The sequence below is a fragment of the Uloborus diversus genome, chromosome 4 (assembly GCF_026930045.1).
Source record: "Uloborus diversus isolate 005 chromosome 4, Udiv.v.3.1, whole genome shotgun sequence".
Lineage (NCBI taxonomy): Eukaryota > Metazoa > Arthropoda > Arachnida > Araneae > Uloboridae > Uloborus > Uloborus diversus.
In genome coordinates, this window is record NC_072734.1 from 154,622,281 (window position 1) to 154,640,523 (window position 18,243).

At 31.9% G+C, this 18,243-nt stretch overlaps 1 protein-coding gene across 1 annotated transcript in view; it reads right to left on the reverse strand.

Annotated features, from left to right (window-relative positions):
• The window catches only part of LOC129220933 (follistatin-related protein 5-like), a 163,497-nt gene that overhangs the window by 10,117 nt on the left and 135,137 nt on the right, over positions 1-18,243 (reverse strand). Inside the window, exons 9-10 of the mRNA XM_054855368.1 lie at positions 5,455-5,581; positions 1,098-1,256 (exon numbers count right to left, since the gene is read on the reverse strand). Of these exons, the coding sequence (XP_054711343.1) occupies positions 1,098-1,256; positions 5,455-5,581 (286 nt within the window). The remainder of the gene's footprint in view (positions 1-1,097; positions 1,257-5,454; positions 5,582-18,243) is intronic.

Genomic DNA, 18,243 nt, shown 5'->3' on the forward strand with positions numbered 1-18,243 from the left:
AAAAAATATCGAAATATACAGCATCACGAAATAAAATTACGTAAATCACGTAAAATAATATTAGGATTAAAATCAATTTAATTTAAGTGAATATGATGCAAAATATTTTTTTAATGTTTCATAGATTGACTTCCTATTAAGTTATTATTAACTTGAAAGACAATTTTGAATCATCATTTATCATGGCCAATTGGTTCAGCCCATATTGTTACAATCTTTTTGTTATTCAGATTTCTACGGTAATGTTTCTAATTTCATAAAATGTATTCAATCAAAAGAAAATAAGCTTTTTAAAAATATGTTTTCCCTATCAAAAATAGTGTACGCAAGAAATAAGTTTAATGGAATATAACTTAGCAGATTTGTAGTTTTTTTTTTTTTTTTTTTTTTTTTTTTTTGAGGATTTTATAGTTCTTTTATTGGGTATCCCACATCATTTGAAATTAAAAACAAATAAAATATATAGAGTTGTGGTCAAAGATGTGAGAGGGGAGAGCCCATCATTTTGCATCACCAATGGTTGTCCAAAATGGCCTTTTTAGAACTTCAATTTCAGAAACATTGCTGGTAAAGGTTCTGAAAGTCAAGCACAATGATATTCTACAATTGCGTCTTTATGACTTTAATTTTTAAAAAATGTCTGGGCTGAGGCCTCTGAATTTCTCGCACTCCTAACGTCACCGAAAATCGTCTAAAATCGAGATTTTGAAACCTCAATTTCGAAACATTTCCAGGAGAGAGTTCCGAGCACTGTATATCAAAGATGGCCTTCAATTGTGTTTTTTGAGATTCAATTCCTAAAATTTCCGATGGAGTATCACTCAAGAGAGGGGCGACGCCTTCATCGCACCTCCCACGTATCCCGCCTTTGTTTTAGATGACAATGACTTCCACTGTGTGTACTTAGATAAAATACGCCTGCATTTGATAACTATAATTTTAATGGTTTAGCAAAATAACTTCACGAATCATTGACGGTGTAACTTTTACATCAAAATTATATAATTTAAGGCCTCCTAAAAAAACTTATCATGCATCAAAGTAATCATGAAGCTGCAGAGACAATGCTGAAACAAAAGTAAACAGTTGCGGCATACCGATAATCGTGTATTTTTCAGATCCCATTTTGAGTTCTTCGTCGTTCTTTAACCAATACACCCGAGGTTGTGGTACACCAATCACGTGGCATTCCATTTCTGCTAGCTCTCCTGGTGCTCGAGATTGGAGCTTAGGAACAACGTGTACTTCTGGCAATGCTATAAAAGAAGTCCCGCGTAGTTAGCAATTTTATAACAAGTATATAAACGGTTACAATTATGCATGAATCTAAGTGGATAGTTAGGTATTTTAATCTGGTTTTTGCTATATATATATATATATATATATATATATATATATGTGTGTGTGTGTGTGTGTGTGTGTGTGTGTGTGTGTGTTTTCTTCGGGGGTGGGGAGGGATGTAATAAAACCACTAATATAACAATCATAAAGTACTTAATGCATTGCATTGAAAGTGAATACCTTTAGGCTTTTTTTAAAAGAGAAGTTCATAAATGTGTACCGCAAAATATGCATATATTAGCCATTTATATTCAAAAATTCATTATACAACTCAAAAAAAACCTTTCAAACACTCTTAAATTGAAATGAAATATTAACCCTAAGTACAGAATTGTGTATGATGATAATAATAATTTTCCCAGGTAAATCTTGTCCGTTATCGCTTATGCAGGCTACTTCATTTAAATTAGCATTTCCCTTTCATTACTGCAATTACTTGAAACTTGTGTCTAATGAGACGTCTAATTAATGCGTTGCTCAGGTAAATTAAAATTCTGAAGGTATATGATAAATTTGAGGTTTGTCTACACGCTTTGAGCAGTAAAACTAAATATTGCAAGGCTAAAGGTTTACTGTGCAAAAAGTTTAAGTAACACTTTTCAATAATTGTATAAATGTACATCAAATACAATCAGAACAAATCAAATTAAATCATCAAATACAATATATTTCACATTCAAAAAATACTTAATACATGAAAATATACTTGTAAAATATTTGGTAAAATAGGTTTTATGCCTATTTTCCTTTTTAAATTCTCTGGTATATGCACAGACATTATGTATTTTCTGAATTATCTTTTCATAATATATACGTAATAGTGTTTTATTCCCACTTTTCAAGCATTATTTCTTTAAACAACATCAAGCAAATGAATTAAAAATATTGTCGCACCTACAACCTAATAATAATCTAGTCGAAATTGAAAAAAAAAACAAAATCTTTTTTTCTTTTTTCTATTTTTGAGTAAGAATGTTGAACGAAATTATTGCTCCTCTTCACTGAATATTTTGTTTATGCGTTTAAAAAAAATAAGGAACACTTATGATGAATATCCTGCGTTTTAAATAATTGCATTTAAATATTGTATCAGTTTTGCGAAAAATGATTGAAAAAGAAAGTTTATGAAGTTTTCGGAGATGAGTAAAACACCAGAGATTTAGGTCATCGCATGTTTTGATTTCGAAACATTGACGTAGTTTTATTGGTTCTTAGTCAACAATTGTCCAATATTTCGCTAGGTTTATGATATTATGCTTTTACAGAAATTAGGCTTATTTTATACAGATATCTACTCTGTTTTGTTGCGATAATTTTGAATTGTTTTTAAAGAAAAGGAAATGCTTCTTCAAAATCTATTTAGTTTCGATGTTTCAGTTTAAAATGTGCCAAATTGATGTGTGAAATGTGATTTTCCAAAGTCAGTTAATATGTAATACTTAATGAAGACTAAATATTATTTTTAAAAATTACATACATTGAGCATATGGTGGTATTTTCCTTAATTGCATACTGTGAAAAAAAAATCTAAAAGAATCTGAAAAAACTATCATGTTTAAATCGGTGACTGCACATTTTGAGTATTTGTTATTTGCTAAAATACGAAGATATGACGATGTAATGTACATATTTTTTTTTTTTTTTTGTAACCGAAATCAGAAATAAGCCTTCTCTTTAGTTTTTATGCGTTCCAGCGTTTATAGTGGTCGTGCCTCTCTCTTATTCACACAATAATTGACTTAAGACCTGACGCCGCAGAAACCACCTTACGCTTTCGTAAATTTTTATTTTACTAGTTCTGGTTACCAAACCGTAAGAACGGTGGCGCAGTTGTATGCTGCATAGATGAAAAAATATTTATTCCTATAATTACTAAAAAGTCTCCCGTTAAGGTATGACGGGTGAAAATGACTCCTACCTTCTACATTTGAACGAAGCCATTTCCTGTTTGGTGATATTTTGATAGTTAAAATCGTAACTAAAAACACTAGTTGATAGTGATCACTTTTTCCTTTTTTTTATTCTCCTAAAATTAGTCTTACCAGTAAACCAGTTTAGTTACCGGATCCAGTTCAGCCTCGTCTAAACAAAGCATTTCCCTGCCTGTCAAACATTAACCAAAAAAAAAAAAAAAAAAAAATCAAATTATCATGTTAATGACGTCAGCAGCGTATGTATGAGTATTTTCAGTCGATGTTTACATAAAAGGATGTCAGAAGGCAGAATTATTTTTGGAAAGAGAACTATATTTCTCATTTAAAGACATGAAAGCAAAAACAACATTAATGTGCTTATATTAAATCAGTAAACGATGAATGAAATATGCATCAAATGGTTTCCATTCCCTACCTGACATTTTTGTTTCATTCAGATGTTCAATATTTTCTCATGTGCGTAACGTCAGTGGTTCTTGATTAATTTAATAATTTTACTGACTGATGGGACCTGCTACTTCTGCTATTTAAACTGTAAAGTGTATCCGTAAGATATAAGTAACTAAAAGAGAAAGAGCGATAGACCAGTCGTCTTGAATCAGTTATATTTGTTTCTTTTCGTAAATGCATTGATAATTGTTTCACACGAGCTGCAACATAAAAGTTTATGTGCTGTAATGTTGCTGTGTTTATCCTAGAAACGACCGTTTTTAGGGTCATTTCAATCTGTAATTTATTGCGGAAAGGCAAACATCATTTTTTTTTTTTTTGATTACTTTTACTGCTCATGGCCAAGATTTCTATAAATATCAACTGACCTATCATCCATTTTGATGTTCCTTTATGTGTTCAGCTGCGTTAATTCTTAGTTTCGTTGCTTGAATTTTGACAATTTTCGCCTTGCGTAATGCATGGCTTAAAATAAAAAGTATGAAAATACAATAGCTGCACCTGAAATGTAGCACATTCGTATTTTCTGATATCGAAATTGCGGTGATAAGTCTGCCCTTTTTTTTCAAAACACAATGATAAGGTAAATAAAAATGTCTATCTTTAGCTGCAATAAAAGTCTGCAGCGAAGGAATGCAGTGATTGTTCTTCTGGAGATTTTAAAGTTTTGCGGTCAGCAATGTGTTCCAATAAAAAGTATGAAAATACAATAGCTGCACCTGAAATGTAGCACATTCGTATTTTCTGATATCGAAATTGCGGTGATAAGTCTGCCCTTTTTTTTCAAAACACAATGATAAGGTAAATAAAAATGTCTATCTTTAGCTGCAATAAAAGTCTGCAGCGAAGGAATGCAGTGATTGTTCTTCTGGAGATTTTAAAGTTTTGCGGTCAGCAATGTGTTCCATTACAAAAAGGTAAACAATCAATATTAAATAATTTTTAGTGTTAGTAAAGTGTAAGACAAAATGGCTACAAATTTTACCGCAGGCATTTGCTCAAAAGTGCCTTAAAAATAATCAAGGCAAAGTTTTTTTTTTTTTTTTCATGTTCTACGTCAAAAGCTCTTTGAAGAACTATTTGTAAGATGTATTACTAACTTTTAGATCAGGATTTATATCCAAAATTTTAACATAGATTATATTGTTATTTCAACTAAAAAATAGTCGCCCAGAAAAATGAAATGAGGACAAAGGGCCGATGTTGAGATCCTTTAAAAAAATTGTTACATTCGAATTTGACTCTGATCTCAAAAACTACTACGAGAGAGAAAGGAGACGGACGGACGAACAGATTGACAGATGCAGTTCTCTATCCGTATCCCTGCATTTAAGTTTTTTATTCTTAATATTTATTCCATTATTTTTCTTTGCTTATAGCGGTATTTTCTTTACCGTACATTAACCCTTTTTCTATGCAAAAATATAGTTAAAACTTTTTCGTTTAAATTCTTTAATGCGAGTTCAATTTTGTTGTAACTGTAATTACAAATGCCGGCGATATATTTTTTAACAGTGAGAGCATTTTAATGCAATATATTATGCATAATATATGATGCACGGTCGAAGTACGCTTATAGCCATATAACAAACTGTTTTGGTTAATTTATAAAATCCTACAAAAAACCTACAAAATCCTACTACAAAATCCTTAAATATATACATTTATTATGTGTATTCATTGCATTACGTAATAACAATAACATGAATTAGGATGAATATGAACTTACTTTGGACATGAAGTACGTGCGTTTGTGTGATATCTTTGTTCCTCTGAGCGTGGCAAGTATAGTTTCCAGCATGTACCAACTGAACATTGGTAAGATAAAGTGAGCCATCGACGAACACTTGAGAAACCTAAGAAATATTCATAATTCGTGCCTAAAAGTTATTATTTGCAACTACATAAAATACTTATCAATTTCTTAACTTATATTTTGATTATGTCTGAATTCAGGATTAAAGTTTGACAACTGACACTAGATCATTCTCAATTGATCAATTTTACGGGAAGTTTGTTTTATAGGGTCAGGTGGGGTAAAATGGGTATAAAATAGCCTACTTTTGGATTTTGACTCAAATATTTTTGTCAAAATATTTTGTTTCTATTTTTTTTTTTTTTTTTGTTTTATGTATACATTACATATGTTAAGAGTAGAATTAAATGATTTTCACACATAATTTGATACAAATTTATTTTTGAGAGGAGTGTTTATGACTATATGTTTTCTATACCCATTTTACCCCACGCAGGTGAAAATGGGTAGCCTCTGGGGTAAAATGGGTATTAAAGTCTAAAAAGTGATAAAAAAGCATACTATTTGTTCAATGCAGTGGGATATTATAGACTTAAGAGTCAGTTAACAAAATTTTACAATTTAATTTTTAAAAAATAGTGCAAACAGTAAATTTGACAAAATATTAATGAGGTTTCTTTCAATGCATGATATCCATACTTGTCATTCTTTAAAAAAAGTAATGGCCTCTATTGTTAAATTGTGGCTCATTAATTTTTTTTTTTATTATTTGATGTTTTTCAATGAAATCCATGTCGTCTATATCAGGAAAAATAAGAAAACTCCCCCATCTCGGATTTTTTAAAAATATTTCGTCTCGTAATATTTCCCTTAACAGCCATATATTTGTGAATAAATTCTTTTTTGCTTGTTTCCTCTAAGTATAATATTTATGCCCAGGCACCTGTGGTTAAACTTTGCTTCATAAGCATATTTTTAGCAGTTTTTATTCCAGATACTTCCTCTGAATGGAAACTTTCTTTTTCCACTATTTTTTATTTTCTTGTTTTTTAATTCATTGTTTTTCCCACTTTCAACTCTTAGCCTTTCTGAAACATCTTTGCCAATGTTACCTGTATTTGCCAGCATACATTTAAGTTGTTTTAAATAACTCATGCAGGTAGTTGTCAAATCTGAAGCTCTTGTTGAAATTGCAGACAATATTGCACTTTTCAAATCTTTATAAGGTGACGAAATCGTGCTTTGTGAGGCATAATTTTCGGATTGAAACAAGGATGTGTTCTGTGAATTTAAAGGTTCATTAGAGAAATTGGTAGCATCTGATTGCAATCAAATACAAATGTGACGACTAGCAACAGACTGGGCCCAGCATATTCTGAGGAAATTGTTATTTTGTGCGCAAGTGCACAAAAACCAGGGCTGCGGAGTCGGAAGGAAAATGGCCGACTCCGACTCCTGGATTTTGAAAAACCCGACTCCGACTCCGGATTTTTTTTATTTTTTTTAATTGTATTTTTTAAACTCCCTCTCTCTATTCAAGGGAAGGGGGAAAACCTCTTAACAGAGATTGAAATATTAATTCCTTTTTATGAAAATTTCGCATTTTGTTTTTTATTGTAAACCCAAGACGTCATACAACGTTAGAAATTCAATCTATCTTCTTCTATACATATAATAAAATAAGATGTTTGTGTGTGTGTGTGTGTGTGTTTGTGGCGCGCATCCCAGGAAAACGGTAAGGCCTAGAAAGATGAAATTTGGTATACTGGTGCAGTTTTTGCTGAAAAAGTGCACCTCGGGCTTCGATTTTTGATATTTTTATTAGAAAAAAAGTTATTTAATGTTTTATGCGTATTTTTGCACTTTTTAGTACTTTTTACCTCACAGACCCCGAACCAATTGCACCACACAAATATTTTTTGTACTATAATGTAGGAAATTTAGTTTTAAATATGATGATTGAAAAAATTTTGAAGATATTGCAATTTTTGTATTTTTTATAAATTTTTTAAAAAACCTTTATTTTGCATTTTTTTCTGGGTTTAGTTTTTTTCGAAACCCATCCTGCAAAAAGTATTGAGCTCTCGATTCCAAAATTTTAGTTGGTAATAGTAAAAACATTCCGCCCCCTTCAGAAGAAAAAAGTTTTTAAAAATACGCAAAAGTTTTTTTATTATAATTCTTTAAATGCAGAACGCGACGCGACCTGTAAGCATTGCCGGCTGAGTTCCGCACTTCCTCATCACGTGACCTAACTGAAATCGTTTGCTTTCTCTTCACTTTTTTTTTCCTTTAACTTTCAGAGATTTCATACCTTTATTTTTCCAACTTTTTTTTCTGGACGTTTTGCTATATTTATTTTTGGTCAAATATTTGTGCGCATTTTAATTCAATAAAAGCGGTGTTTTTTTTTTTTTTTTTTTTTTTTTTTTTAAATCTTTTGCAAGCGCTGCTTTTTGCACACTACGGAGAACACATGGCCTTTTTTTTTGCGTGCAGTTTATAGTAAATAATTAAAGCCCGCGGTTTTTTGCATGATTTTTGTAGGGATTGGTGGTTAGGTTTGGTAGATAGATGATATTAAGTGGGCAAAAAATGTTTTTTTTTTACAAAGAAAAGGATTGTTAATTACTATCAGAGATAGATATGCATGGATCGTATAGATAGATAGATAGAGAGAAAGAAGGGTGGACAAATATAGAGGTGGATACAGTAGATAGACAGTAAGAAATAGAGTAACTTCAACGGGGGATCAATAGCCCCCCCCCCACACACAAACACATACCATGACTTTGAAAAAACAATGCTTTCACATAAAAGTTGAAGTGCTTTTTGTTATTTTCCGACAAAATTTGCATGAAGAGTATGTATGCCCTTTGTGCCTCCCCCCCCCCTTTAAAAATATTCCAAAGGACATATAACTGGAGATAGATCTAGAAAATACTTTATTCAACACAAAATTTATTTAAGCAGCCGCCGATGGTGGCAACCTTGGCGTAAAAAGGCGAATGATAATATTGATGTATAAAGAAAAAGATTGATTAATACCATCGACAAAATTTTTTAAGCAGCCGCCGAAGAAGCCAACATTGGCGTAAAAAGGCGAATGATAATATTGATATATAAAGAAAAACATTGATTAATACCGTCGCTAAATTGTCTAAGCAGCCGCCGAAGGCGGCAACCCTGGCGCAAAAAGGCGAATTGCGTAAAAAGGAGGACCAGCTGGTCGCCGCAGGCGGCTAGTAATAAAATAAGATGTTTGTGTGTGTGTGTGTGGCGCGCTTCCCGGAAAAACGGTAAGGCCTAGAAAGATGAAATTTGGTATACAGGTGCTGTTTTTGCCGAAGATGTGCACCTCGGGCTTCAATTTTTGATATTTTAATTAGAAAAAAAGTTATTTAATGTTTTATGTGTTTTTTTGCACTTTTTAGTACGTTTTACCTCACAGACCCCGAACCAATCGCACCACACAAATATTTTTTGTACTATAGTATAGGAAATTTAATTTTAAATATGATGAATGAAGAAGTTTGAAGATAGAGCAATTTTTGTATTTTTTATGAATTTTTGAAAAAACCTTTAATTTGCATGTTTTCCTGGGTTTTATTTTTTTCTAACATCATCCTGCGAGAAGTATCAAAGCCTCATTTCTGAAATTTAAGTTGGTAATAGTAAAAACATTTCGCCCTCTTCAGAAGAAAAAAGTTCTTAAAAATACGCAATAGTTTTTTTTTACAATTTTTTTAATGCTGAACACATCATGTCCTTTCACGCATCAGTCGAAAAAAGCGTTCTTCAATCTTTTATGTCTGTGACGTCACTACTTGGATTTCGATTCGATATTTACGATGGAATCTTAATTGCAAGCAATGTTAATCTTTTTTTTTTACTATATAGCTTACATCTACATTTTCTGACGTGATGACCACGTGTTTTTCTGGCAGCGCTTACTTTTTTTCTTTCCTTTTTTTGTTTTATTTAGGGATTGCATTTATTTCTTTTTCCATCCCGCCCCTCCAAGCTGGACCTTTCGCTGTATCTATATTACGTTACATTTCATAGTTGTGCGCATTCATTCAATAAAAACAGCGAGATTTTTTTTTATCTTTGTCAAACGCTACTTTTTGCACACTATGGGGAATTTGGCCTTTTTTTTTTTTTTTTTTTTGCTCAACTTAAATAAAAAAAAAGCGGTTTTTTGAGTGATCTTTGTTTTTATTAGGAAATGGGCGGCGAGGTCAAAATAAATAGAGATGGATTCGAAAATGTAGAGATAGATTGTAAAGGTAGATAGCCGTCGAAGGCGGCAATATTGGCGTAAAAATGTGAATGGCACAAAAAAAAAAGATAAAGATGGATTGATTAATACTGCTGCCAAATTTATTTAAACAACCGCCGAAGGCGGCAAACTTGAAGTAAAAAGGTAAATGACAAGTTAGCCAAACAGCCGCCGTAGGTGGCTGCTTGCACAGAAAGGCGAATGGCGTAAGAAGGCGAACCAGCTGGTCGCCGCAGGCGGCTAGTTTAAAAATCAAACTTTCCAATAGTTACGAGTTAAAAAGTGAGATGACTTAAAAATTTTGAAAATGATTATCTGTAATTTGCCACCCTTTAATGTTTAACAAATATATATTGATCAAATCGTGTGCTTTCAATTTTTGAAAGCTGTAACTTGAGAGAAAAAAACCTTTTTTTCTAAATCCAAGTTCTTGAGAGGGAGTGGTTTGCCCCTGGTGACATCCATCTAGTAGGTGACACCCAAAGTTAATTTCAGAGTTTATAAAAAATATAAATACTTTAACTCTGAAAATTTTCACGAATATATTTTAAATTATATTTCATCAATAAAATTTCAACAAAAATAGGGCACATATGCGTCAGGAGCTAATTTTACACAAAACGCGGCGGTATACAAATTTGTACGAATAGCTTTTACTATACCTATATTTCTTCTTCGCTAAATTTTTAATTTAAATTTTATTGGCTGCTTTAGAATTATAGTCCAATCAATAGATACATTTTACCTTGCAAAAAATGGGGTCAAAGATTTTTTTTTTTAATTTGTACATATTGGTGCCGACATGAAAAAACCAAGTTATCCAACACGAAAAACCCCGGGAGAACTTTTGGGGGCCGAAAAACCACAAAAATTTATGACTTTTTTTGTTTTTTTCAAAATATCTCCGAAATGGTTCAACTTAGAAAAAAGTTTTAAATGTAAAGTTTAAAGAACATAAAATTTCCTACAACTTTTGTATTTACAACTTTTTTGTAGCACAAATAACAAGCTTACTATAGCTCTTTGAAAATAGGCAGTTTTCCTCCACTCCGAAAAAAAAAGCTTTCACACTGAAAGCAAGGCGTCATAATTATTAGAACTTGAATAGAAACTTTAGTTTCAGAGAGTTTATCGACAGTTAGAGTAGTTTGAGTTTCTTGCTCACCCCCCCCCCCCCCCGCTGGGCACAGTAGCAATTCTGGCTTACAGATTAGTCCCCACTAGACTCCAAAAACAAACGATGTATTATGAAACTGAAATACATATATACGCATTCATTTAAAGCACATACGACGATGCAATAATAATTAAAAAAAACCTTCCCCACTGCTCACGAACTAACTTTTCTGATCTGACAGAGGTAGTCTTCATCAGACTCCAATAATAGATGATATATTGTTATTTGTAACTGGATTACACAATATATACATTCATTTGAGGGATATAATTCGTACATTCTAGTCTAATTATTGCAAACAAAGATGCGATTTTTAAATATTAATGTGAAGAAATGAATATTAGGCAGCTAATAAGCAAACAATCACACAGTCATGCATCCTATGCTCTGATACAATAATAATAATAAACCCTCCCCCACCGCTCACGAACTAATATTTCTAGTCTGACAGAGGTAGTCTTCAGTCAGACTCCAATCACATATGATTTATATTGCAGTTTGTAATTGAATTATATAATTTTCTCATTCATTTAAAGCACATAATTCGTACCATCTATTCTATTACAAGCGAAAATGCAATATTCGAATATAAATGTGAATGAATAAATATTAGGGTGATAATAAGCAAACAATAGACATAATAATGAATAAATAAAGGTACAATAGTAATACGTAATGAACACTTTGAAAAAAATCTGCAGAAACCGACTTTTTGAGGCATGGAAAACCCAAAAGAATTACCTTACAAAATGAAAATCCAACTGTAGAAGATTAATATATGTATCTAAATTACAGAGAGATTCATTCGACCTTAAAGCAAATAGAGAAATGACAACAAAATACGCTGTTTATCTTCTTCGAAGCCGTTTTGAAGGTCCAAGTTCTCCCGGTTCAGAATCTGTAGGGGGTAGAAAGAAGCTGTGGTCCTTCAATTGTTCATCTCCTTGTTGCGGTGATTCTTAAAGCTCCTGGAACAAATCATCGCAGTCTCATCCAAAGATGAAATTTCTGCAACATTTTCACAATTTGTGCCACTGCAGTGTTTGCACGTGCTGGAGCATTTTAAACCTGCCTTGTGACAAGAACAGGCTCCAGTACAATTTTTCTTGCAGGTACAAGGTACAATCTTCAAAAAAGTCTGAGGAACTGAATCCCTTTTCGTGTCAACAGGCATTAGACCTTGCGTTCTGCGTTCCCAACCCCATTTCTCTGGATCAATTATGTTGCTCAACCAACTTTGAATTTGGTGGTAGCACCGATATGAGTGATAATTTCCAGCATCCCCCACCCCCCTCGAAAGTTGGAGGTAGCCCTGCAAGATTTATTTTGGCCCTGTGTACTAGTTTTATAAAAAGATTAAATCGCAAAGTATCCAAAGATAGGTTCAAATACTTTAAGTCACCTGTGTATAATATTTTCAAAATGCTTTCTCCAGCTGCAGCTACGACATCATGATGACTGATTGGGTTCATAAATACTTCAATAGCTTCCTTAATTTCAGGAGTTTTTTTGACTATGTTTTGCAACTTAATTTTCCCTTGGCCAAAGATTGCCGAAATCGTATCACACCGACTAAATGCATGGATGAAAAGAATATTGCTGGGGTCAAATTTAAAGGATTTAGTGGGGGGAAAAAAACAAATCACAAGCATTCTCTCTTTCAGGTTTTAAAAAGAACAAGTTGCTGAAAAGCTGTCCTAAAGCTGTCATCAGCATCAACAGATTTATATCCTCTCGCCCACTATAACAACCTTTTCAATTTCCTTCGTCTTTGAAAGAACAGTAAGTAAGTCGGCATCTTCTTGAGTCTGCCTGATTTCAATGCCACACTCTTCGAAATACATATGTCTCAAGAAGTTGAATAAGACAATTCTTGTTATAATTTGCCAGAAATCTTTCTTGAAGAATTTAGTTAACATGTTAGGTTCAATCATTACTTCAAGGGAAGAGATTGATTGCTCATTGATATAGTATTTGTGACAGGCAGTGTGAATAGTCACTTCTTTTAAGTCCTACAAAAAACGCTGATGTTCTTCATTTTGACGTTTTGCGCTGCATCTTTGAAGATTTTCTATTCCCTTCTCCTTGACAATCTTTATTTCGCGTTCATTCAAACTGATTTCGCAAATTGAAAAAAAAAAAAAACCTTGGTCAGGCGTAATCATTTCTGGAAAAAAATTGTAATACAGAACACACAGATTGATAAAACACTCTTGCTCGAACTCTGAAGTGATCAACATGAGTAGCTATTGAGTCGATACATCGCATTTGGAAAAAAAAAGGAAGGGGGGATAGAATGAAGGTGTTTTGTTTAAGTTAAAGGGAACAGAGGCATTATTGACCCTCAGCTGCGAAAGACAAATGATTTCCAAGGTCAGATTGCCGGCGTTTCTCCTTTTTTCCTCCGTTTCCGATGCGCTTTCACGCACTTCGCTAAGGGGTTCAGAAAAAGTGTGACTTTCAAGAAGCTGTAACTCGCTTGCTTTTCATGCTACAAAAATGTTGTAATGACAAAAGTTAAAGGAAATTTACTCCTCTTTAACATTTGTATTGGAAGTTTTTTTGTAATTTTAACCATTTTTGAGATATTTTGAAAATAATACAAAAAGTCACAAATTTTGGGGGTTTTTCGGCCCCCAAAAGTTCTCCCGAGGTCTTTCGTGTTGGATAACTTGGTTTTTTCATATTGACACTAGTATATACAAATTTAAAAAAAAAAAATCTTTGACCCCATTTTTTGTAAGGCAAGCCCGTTTTTTTCTACCTATTGACTGGACTATTAACCAAAATATGAAGATTTTAAGATTAACTGCAATTCTTGAGTGTTGTAATCAAGAAATCATTTACACTTATTTTGTTCCATACTTTTTAGGGAGAACCAAGCTTACAGAAATAGTCTTAATAAAGAAAAAAACATTAGATTATTTCATCGAATCTTTTTGATTCGTGCTTTCGAGCCAGAACTTCTTTGAATTTGCCGATCACACTTAAACGTTTCAACCTTAGCTACAGGCGTCGACTTACTAATTTGTTACATTTCTTTTACTATTTTAAACTGAGATAGAACAAAACACTATATTTCTATTTTTATTTGAAAGTGATTACTTGAAAATGTTATTCAACAAAACCGTTTGCTGACAGTTGCTATTAGTTAAGTTAAAAAGCAAGCAAACTAGGGGACGGCTACGGAAAGTTCGGTAAGCATTCCAGCTAGCTGATTGCCATAATGGCAGTTATTTTCTCATTAGTATCTTTTTATACATGTAATCGAACCAATTGGTAATCAATTTTTAAAAAATGCAAGGAGAGTCAGTAAAAAGGAAAGAAAAAAATAAGCCCGCAGTCGGAGTCGGCATGTTTTCTAACGACTCCGACTCCGACTCCTTTATTCCAAAATCAGTCCGACTCCGACTCTTCGACTCCGACTCCGACTCCACAGCCCTGACAAAAACTCCAAAATAAGTATACCGCTGGCTTCTTATTATTTGTTATGATGGAGCGAAGTTTATTTATAAAGTCATGGCATTGGCATACTTTTATGTTTCAATCATTTTAAATTAACCACAAATGAATTAATATTCATTTAAAGGAAACTATGCTGTTTTATCTTTTAAAACAACTTGTTGGAATGATGCCTAACCATATACCCATTTTACCCCATTTTCAAAATATGAGATTAAAAATTGAAAAAAATTTTTTTTTCTTCCCTGTAAGTTGAAGCAGCAACAAAAATGTCCAACTAAAGATATTATGACACAGTAATAAAAATTTCTCAAAAATCAGGAGCTGGAGATAGAAGTTTAAGCAGACAACATGCGGCTTGAATTTATCTACTTCAGTTTAAAGTGTTACCTCTCACTAAAAAATAATCTATTGGAAAAATATATTTTGTGAAACAAAATTCAGAACAGTCAAGTATAATGTCCCACTCAAAAAAATGCAAATTTAATTTAAAATAATTTGTTTTTAAAACCATATATTTTGACTACCCATTTTACCCCACCTGACCCTACACAATCAAACTTCTGGTTAAGTATTACTTACCGTCCTTGAGTACTAGTGGTTGGAATGGCCTTTGTGTGTACAGTGCAACTAAAAAATGATAAAGTCCAAGCTTGTAACGATGTTAGTAATAAGTAACTAAAAATAAGCAATTTCAATGAAGCACAAAAATGACCGATTATTGTCTATTCTATACGTATTTTCGGGCTACATTGCTTTCCTGACAATAACTGTCTCGGAGTTTCAAGAAATTACAGATATGAAAATACGAATAAAATATTTGTGTAGCAATCTTTGGTGTTCATTATCAGTGTTGAACGATTCTTTAGGCATGTGTACTTTCCATACTTTCTAATGTTTTATTTTTATACCAAAAAAAAAAAAAAAATAAATCCCTCAATGTTTTAAAAGATAAATGATGAGAGAAGACAGAGAGCATTTGGACACTCATCCCTACACTTTTTATCTCATCCATTAAAAAAGGATGAATAAAATCCGTAAAGCCTCCCTATGGCATGCATCGTGGGTAAGTTGATCGCTTTGATATCAACTGGATTCGAATTTGTTTTAAGATATGAGTGTTATACTGGTCGGTACATTACTTGCTGCAATTTTGACTTAGTCGTAGTTCGGTTCCCACTTTAAGACGCAAGCCCTCTGATGGTACAAAGGTCACACTTCCTGTTCGCACACATTCAGTTGAGCAAAATTTTAAAAAATGTTTTGTTGTTTATAAATCATTGCGAAATAAAAAAAAAATAGATCGGATTGACTAAAAAAATGGAAGAACTGTACTCCAGTTTGTTCGAAATGAATATTGAAATCGATTTCAAAAGTAGTTGGTCGATGTGATTTTTTCAATTCATGGCTAAACCTGTTATTATTTTTGAAAAATATTTTGCAATTTTTCACAAAATATTTTACAAAAATATTTTTTTTATATATGTTTGAAAAATCTTCCAGCTTTCAACGACTTCCGTCATCTTATGTCTTGTGCTGCCATCTAGGATTCTCCGGCAAAACTTTTCCTATTTAAACATATTTCTCTAATAGTTTTATTTTATCCAATATGCCAGATATAGCAAAGCTACTAGAACAAATGGTAGTAGTTTCATTAAATTTCCACCTTCTTTCTTGTAGTTTATAATAAAATGATCTTTTGTTGTATGAAGTTTCTCAATTGAAACAATGTTCTTAAGAGATGTGTTTTTTTTTTTTAACGCCAGAACAAAAAGCAAAATATGCTTGGTTCCATGTTCAAAATCATATAAAAAGAACTTGCATAAATAATATAAACCTAAAAGCTGCATAATGGTTTGAATTATGAATTTTCAAACTGCTATTAATTTCAATTGATTTAGAATGTATGCACAAGGTGTTTAATGGTGCTGCCATCTATGCACTTTTCTTAAAAATATTATCCTACATTTAGAGAAGTTTCTAAGTGGCTAACATGAATATAGTACTGCATTACTGAACAATTCAAAACAGAAGATAATTTTACGCAGTTTATTTTTCTTACAATTAAAAAAAAACGACGATTAATTTGATGAGTTATGGTTATATTCCGTGAAATCTTTATCTTGTTTTCCCGATCTATTAGTTTTTCAGAAAAAAAATGTGTTGCATAGTAACATTTACTTGTGCTTTTGCATTATTTAAAAACGTCACATCAATTTTAAGAGAAAAAAAATGTACCGGGAGAATATCCCTACGGAAATTTGGAGAAAGTAGATACGGCAAAAAAAGAGCGGAAGCAGACTGGTCCTGAAAGAGAGTAAAAAATACTACTGGCAATTGCAAAATGACTTTATCCTGAAATCCAGAACTGACGACTAATGAAACCATTAGAAAAATGAATATTGAAATCAGGTGTTTCTGATCCTGAAGCAGGATATAAAAATTCCTGTTCACAAAGTTAGAGGCAAAAAAAGGTTTACCCGCATCATATTGTTTAACATGAAATTCATCAGGCAAAGGAAATGTTGCGGATATTATTTACCTCTTATTAACTTGTTGTTTGGATTGTAAGAAACAAACATTAAAATCGATTGAACTAAAGATCTGGGACATTTCATCCCAGAGCTACGGAAAATGCGAACAAGTGTTCCAGCATAATTTATAGCAAGCAAAACTCAGTAACCGTGCCAAATTTCATAAAAAAATTACGACTCAAGGTGGAGGAATGTGAGGCAAAGTGAAATAGTTAGGAGTTCATACTCTTTCCAAAATAAAGAAATTGGAAATTTGCTTGAAAAATTACGTTACACAAAGAAAAGACAATATATTTTATAGTAAAACTTGCATTAAAACATTATTTCTTATTTTTGATAGTAAAGGCGGCAGCCGGGTTTCTATGTTAAACCTGCCCTTGTGATTTTTTCAACTTGCACTTGGGGGATCATTCTGGTGTCGAATAAAAATAATTTAGCCGAATTTTAAGCTCTTTATCTCGAACGACCTTTGAATTTTTCAAAAAGAACCTGTTTTCTCAATTTTAAATTTTTTTTCATAAAAATTTAAAAATAATGAATTTTAATTTTTTTTTATTCTTAGGACTAAAATACATGAAAAATTATTATAGTCATAATTTTTAAACGAAAAGCCAATTTTTGGCGACGGAAAAAAAAATATTTTTTTAATGCTTTTCCGAAAAGTGTCACTCACTAAATTTTGTCAGAAAATGTCTTTTATGCTCCTCTACACTCAGGAATTTTTTCGAATTTTTTAAAATGGTGAAACAATACAAAATAATAATAATAATAATAATAATAATAATTAAAAAAAGCGATTTTTTTTCATACTTTTGCGTTTGAACAAATGCAAATATATTTTATTGCCAAAAAATTCATTTGAACTAAGTCAGTAAAGAAATCGTCTGCTAAGTAAAAAAGAAAATTAAAAAAAAATATTTCGAAAATACTCTCTTACCAGAGAAAAAACATAAAAAAAAACCATAAAAAAACTAAAACATATCCTTCATGAAATTTTTAGGAATGTAAAAAAAAAGTGATTAAATATTTTTTAAATAAATATTATTCAATCCTAAATTGTACATAAAGAAGATTATATAATTTGTCTACACTATTTTGAATAATTTTTCAGTCTGGATCCAATAAAGACAAAAATTTCGAACATTGGAGTAAATTTTTTATAATTTAGACACTGTTTAACACATTAAAAAAAAAAAAAAAAAAAAAAACTGACATTAAATATAATAATTTTCAGCAATTCATGATGATTTTTTAAGCAAGGTTAATTTTCGTTACTGTCTTCATTCCCAACGACTGACTTTTTCATC